Source organism: Lotus japonicus, chromosome 3 (genome assembly GCF_012489685.1).
Source record: "Lotus japonicus ecotype B-129 chromosome 3, LjGifu_v1.2".
NCBI lineage: Eukaryota > Viridiplantae > Streptophyta > Magnoliopsida > Fabales > Fabaceae > Lotus > Lotus japonicus.
The window spans coordinates 29,305,970-29,312,467 of NC_080043.1; the positions used below are offsets into that span (position 1 = coordinate 29,305,970).

At 35.9% G+C, this 6,498-nt stretch overlaps 1 protein-coding gene across 1 annotated transcript; it reads left to right on the plus strand.

The window, feature by feature from the left end:
- Positions 1–2,969: 2,969 nt before the first annotated feature.
- LOC130749696 (dirigent protein 22-like) lies at positions 2,970–3,855 on the plus strand. The gene has a single exon (XM_057603076.1). It carries the CDS (start codon positions 3,057–3,059, stop codon positions 3,657–3,659), a length of 603 nt encoding a protein of 200 aa, XP_057459059.1. The 5' UTR covers positions 2,970–3,056; the 3' UTR covers positions 3,660–3,855.
- Positions 3,856–6,498: the final 2,643 nt, after the last annotated feature.

Here is a 6,498-nt window from a genome sequence, read left to right on the forward strand (position 1 = left end):
ATCTTTGTCATAAAGAAAACTCCCCATATAAGGAGTTTTTGCAAAAAGTGACCACCTAAGCATCCTACATGGCCAAAACCACCATAGATTAATAAATATTTATCAAAATACAATATTTTGGTAAATATTTTTTTTACAATATTTAAAAAAATATTCAAATCAAGAGTTCAATCAAAACTCATGAGAATAAAACTCATATTGCGATCAATCACTTAACATTAAGTGCTAGCGTTCTTGCAGAGAGGATTGACTATTTCAGTCGATGGTAGATACTCTTGGTGTTAGAAGTCTTACATTGATTAGAAATATGATTAAATAAGTGTTCATAAATGGTCGAGCAACTCACAACTTTTGAGCTAACTTTTGTGTTGAGTTAGGTCATCCATAATTCTTATACTTGGCTTACCAAAAAAACATTCACCATTATATTAATTTCCTCAAATAATTTTGCTACTCATTTAACTATAAATTTTGCTACTCATTTAACTATAAATTTTGTCATATTTTATCTTATTGTTGAACCAATTTCTTTTGGTGCAATGCATAAAAAAATGAGATCGATCTAGGGCCGGCCCAAGGGTAAAACTACCAAAACAAGGGTTTTAGGCCTTAAAAAAAATATATTTTTTACTAAGTAAAAAAGACCCCAAAATTTTTTTTACTAAGCAAAAAAGGCCTCTTAAAATAAAGTTTGCTTTAGACTTTATTTAGGTAACAGGACCCCACTTTAAAGTTTGTTTTAGGCCTCATTTAGAGTTGAGTCGGCACTGGATCGATAATTACTTTGCTTTTATAACAAGTTGGAAAGTTGTGTTTGACTAAGGTCACTTCCCAAATAGATTTTACATTTTATTAGCATGTGATCGATATTTTTGTTATTAAATCAATGACATCATATATATGAGATTTTCTAAGATTCCGCACTAAAACATTGAAACAAAATGAAGAATTTGAAATTAACGGTAGTTGGTTCAAATTGTACATGTTTAATTATTGTTAAGTAAGGTTTTGGATTCGAGGCTTGTGGTCTTGTGGATGGAAAAAATCATAGGAAAGTCAGCCTCACTATGATCAGCATTAAAAAATGATGAATTTAAGGCTCTTGAATGAATGATGTAGTGTCAAATCCACTTGTAATCAAGGTTGTCAAACTCTCGAGTTGACTCTTAGAATCTTACGATTCTACGTTTCTAGGTCCTCAAAACGAGTCAACTTGCAAGTAAACTCTAAAATCCCAAGAATCCAGCAAATTTTTGCTGACTTGGCAAACTTGCATAGACTCGCGATTCTACACCGATTCTACGAGTTACGGAGAAAACAAATTTTTACCTAAAACCCCAAATTAAATGAGGTAATTTTGGGTTTTCACGAAAAGCTTTCAACAAAGACTAAGAAAAAGATAGGATTTCTCATTTCAATTCTCATTCACCTTCTAACCCTAGGAGAAGAGGAAACATCACTTCTGCAAGTCTTCACCGTCACTTCAAATTTTGAGCTCTCTCTTACACTTTATTATGAATTATGCACTTTTGGTACTTTAGTTGTTTATGTATTTTATTAAACTTTGTTTTATTATGAAGTTGGCTGTTGAATTTATTTGGTAAATGTCCCATAGGTGGTTGTAGTATGTATTCTTTATACACCATGACGGCACTGGCGGAACTACTTGGAGGCATAAGGTAGCCTTGGCCTCCCCAAAACTTTGGTGCATTTCATTAGCCATATAGTAGTACTTTGTTTTGCTGCAACTTTGACCATTTAATTGTCACGTAATTTGCTTCTCCACTTGCTTTTTAACTGTCACATACTCTGCGTCTCTGCCTTTGGTTTCCCAATTATATACTTAAGACTTCCTGCTCGAACCATTGATCGAAATACACTTTGGCATATTCGAACTCAAGATATATCAACTAGACTGATTTTCTTGATCAAATACATATATTTCTGACCCACCTATTTGATTTATCCATCACATACCATATTAGATGAGCTAAAGTGGTAGAAGTACTTGGAGACATAGGATAGACAATGTGATAGGAAAACGATAGATAAATAGGAAAAAAAAAAGAGTGAAAATGAGATGAAAGACGATAAATAAAAATATTGAGTGAATGTTAAACTTAATTTGTATATGGACATTCATTGTTCTCATGTTAAACTTGTTTCATGCATACATTTTGTATTTACACATTTTATGTATTTATGAACTAACAAACCATTTCATTCCATCATAGACATCATCTTGAAATTAAGGGTAGTGTTTCCTTTGTCAAAAAATTCTTACACAATTTGGCCCCTCCTTATATTTTATTCTAATTCCGCCACTGCATGACAGGTTTTATTAAGGTTTTTATTTTTGTGGACTCTTATGAGTTAACTCGACGAAACGAGTTTACCTCCTCAAAACAAGTTAGCGTAGACTCTCGAGTTTGACAACCTTACTTGTAATTGTTCCGGTTAGCCCGAGATATGAATTTCAACATCTACATTATTAAAAGTTTTGTGTATTTATATGTAGGATCAAGTTGTAAAAAAAAGTACATTCACTTCAACCCACAATAATATAAGTTGCCAGAAATACATTTGAAGTATCTTGGCGATGAGAAATACAAATACAGATACTAAATATCTTCGAAAATCTTTATTTAGGCGCTGTTTGATTCATTATTTTTCATTAAGTGTGTTTAGGCTATTATTTATGAAAATAAACTATTTCAAAATGTGTCGCTTTTCCATTTCATTTTCATACACTAAACAAGCCTTTAACCCATACTATTACTCTTAACTTAAGGGTCTCAAATTTACAAAAATTAAATTAAATCCAAACTACTATTGAGGGAAAAGATACAATGATTTTTTATTTTTTTTTCTATCACATCATATATTATATCACTAATTTCTCTATAATTTCTTCAAATTGATATTTGAGTGTAAAGAAACATTAATTCTGGCTCTATATAAACCACTCCCCTCATGAACCATCTATATTTCACTCTCTTCTCTCCTTTATTTTAAATACAGTTTTGGCAGAGTTAGAGCAAAACAGCATCACCTTAATGAACACCATGAACACCCACCATTTCCTCACCCCCTGTTTCTTCCTTCTCCTCTCTTTCCACGCCCTCACTTCCTCTGCCACCACCGCAGAACAAGAAGGCACTTCCGATTTCGTCCGACCAATAGACCGCAAGCTACTCGGCCTTCACAAGAAAGAAAAGCTGAGCCACTTCAAGTTCTACTGGCACGACATTTTGAGCGGAAGAAGCCCGACATCGGTTCCAATTGTTCCCCCAGCCTACAAAAACTCCACCACTTTCTTTGGTGCGATCTCCATGATCGATAACCCTTTGACACTTGGTCCTTCTCTGAGTTCCAAGCTTGTGGGGAGGGCTCAGGGGTTCTACGGCTCTGCATCGCAGAGCGAGCTCAGTGCTCTCATGGCCATGAATTTTGCTTTCATTGAAGGGAAGTATAATGGCAGCACCATCACCATCTTGGGGAGGAACCCTGTTTTCAACAAGGTCAGAGAGATGCCTGTGATTGGTGGAAGTGGACTTTTCAGATTTGCTAGGGGGTATGCTGAAGCTAGAACAAACTGGTTTGATTTGAAATCTGGGGATGCTGTTGTTGAGTACAATGTTTATGTTTTCCATTATTGATCATTTATCTTATCATATCATTGTTATGATTTTTGCTTTTGCTTATTTTTCCTGTTTTTGAGGTTGTCATGTGATGAAGCCTTTGACTTATCAAGAGTTATTGTTTGTCTTCATGCAACCCACCTTTAATTATGGTGTATTAGTTTGTGGTTGGTGTGATAATTAGAATAAAAATTTATGCTGTCCTCTGCTGTCATGGAGGAGTAATCTCATAACAAAAAGATAAGGGCATTCATTTGGTTAATATGATCCAATTTTGTTTGTGTGCGTTTGGTTTTAAATTGAATTCAATTGAACGTCAATGGAAGTCTTGAGCTTCTTTTCACGTTTTGCAAGTTACGAGGTCTCATAAGAGCATTCTCAAATGCACTGAATGTGGTTTCCATGTCAATTTGTGTTTATTTTGCTCAATATTAAGCAACCGACTAAGGATGTCAATTACATTATGGATCTAGAAGATTGTTTTGGCCCTTGGGTTTTCAAATTAGCTTTACCTTTGACAACACTAGAGTTTTTACCTTATGTGTTAAATCATTTCTCCTTCCATAAAAGTTACTACAGGTAAGATATTTTTCCTTCCATGTGCGTCTTGGAGGAAAGTTTTAATTAAGGTTGTGCCTCAAGTAATTTCAGCTTACATCATGTCTTGCTTCGCGTTACCTAATAATATTTGCTCGCAACTAGAAAAATATGATTAGTAAGTTCTATTGAAGTAAGGTTGTCTCTAGGAGTAGAATTCATTGCCTTGAGTAGGATACTCTTTTTCAGTCTAAGAGTTCAGAAGTCTTGGTTTCCGGAATTTTAAAGCTTTTAATATGACTCCTGTGAGTAAAGAATGGTAAAGGATTTTGTCTGTCTTAATCCTTCCTCAGTAGAGTTTTTAAGGCGGGTTATTTTGCAAATGGGAATATTATTGGATCTAAAAGAGGTTATTGGTCTAGAGAGCTATGTTTGGTCTAGTATTCTTCGATCCGTTTGGATTTTTTTAGAAGAGTGGCATGTGGAGGATAAGGAATGACTCTACTGTTCGAATATGGGAAGATGGATGGCTACCCTAGGGGTACCGAATAATTTTTCGTTAGGATTTGGCTACTAAAGCATATATGTGTCCATTGTGTTTCAGACATGATGTTTCCTAACTCGACTACTTGGAATAGGTCTGTAGTTTCTGTTTTGTTCGGCCCAGCTACGACGAGGAAGATTCTAGCCATTCCATTGTCCATGATGCGACAGGATGACGTTTTTCCTTGGCATCTTAATTCGTATGGCCAGTACTCCACTAAATCAAGCTACTCTTTCATTTCACAACAATGGTCGTCTTCCATTGCATCGTCCTAAACATCTGCGAATATGTTTGGGGATAGTACTGACTCAGGGCGCGCAATCTACGTCATTGTGGTTTGGACATGGATGAGCTTTGTCCAGTTTACAATGAATTTCCAGAAATAGTGGCGCATGTAGCCTTGTTCTGTAGTGAGGAGAAACTGATGTTGTTTGCGCCATCCCTGAGGTTGCGTTTGGATGATGTTCAAGGGTAGAATTTTGTGTTATTCCTACTGTAGTTCCTGCAACATGCTGATGTTGATGCATTTAAGGAGTTTCCTACTACTCTTTTGTGCATATGAGAGAAAATTAAAGATACTGCACTTTTTTCAAGAATAAACTTTCAGTAGTTGATGGGTTCTTCCACCGTGTTGTCGCGATGGGTGCTCAGCCTATTTTTGCATACAGTGGCTAGGAATGGTATGGTGCTTCTAGTAGCATGGCATCGTCCACAAGAGGGGGTTGTTAAGCTCAATTCTGATATCATTGTTTACTCTACGAATGTTTGTGTTTTGAGATTACTATGGGGAAGTTTTGGCAGCCACTACAGTATCACTTTTGATGTTTTGTCGCATGTTGTAGTGGATGCTCTTTGTTTCAGCTGGACGCTATATATCCTTGGACAAAGATCTTTTTTTTTTCACTCGACTTGTTTCGAGACAAGGTCATTTGCAGTTATATGAGCTTAGGAGGAAGCCCTCTCATGGTAGTTCGTACCTGAGTACGACCAAACCATTCCCAATTTTAGTTAAAATTTCTTTGATGTGGGGGATTGTCGTGCTCGCTCTATCTTAATTTTGATTTTGTGGATTTTACTTTTGTTTGTTCGAAGTGGTAATTGTGCTGCCGACTTTTTGGCTAAGGACATCTTCTCTTCACCGAACTTAGTTTGAATTGAAGACGTCCTCGGGTTGTTTGATTTTTCTTTTATGTTGGAAAGATCAAACAATATTTTTGTCAAATATAAAAAAATGTCTTGGTATGTCTTTTTTGGGGTTCATCTATTTCTTGGTCCTTGGTTTTGATCCGGGGGAGGGAACAGGCCAACAGGGGTAGAGAGAACTCCTAATGGAATACCGTTTGGGCCTTGATCCAATGCTGAGATGGGGAACTTAGCACTTGGGGCCTGGCCTATAACTTGTTTCAGTTTTGGCTTATCCGTGACAGTGTCTTCAGTACTTGAACAAGTGCTTGAACAAGTCACTTAAAAGCACATTTGCATGCAATTGGTAATGGAATTGCCAAGTTGGCTGGTTGATTTCTCTCAATGGAATTGGAAACATTGCATGCAAGTCACTGTTTAATTAGTTTTAACTAGTCCTAGTGTATTCTTTTAGATTATTATAAGCATTTGATACATTAGATGATTTGTTCATTCTCCCGACCAACGGACCAAGTGTATTCTTTTATGTTATTATTATCCTATTTTTCTTTTTAATAATATGATGATGAAAGAAAGTACTGTCTTTCTCTAGAAATACTGTTTCTGGTGCCACCACTATTATGAAGTGTATTG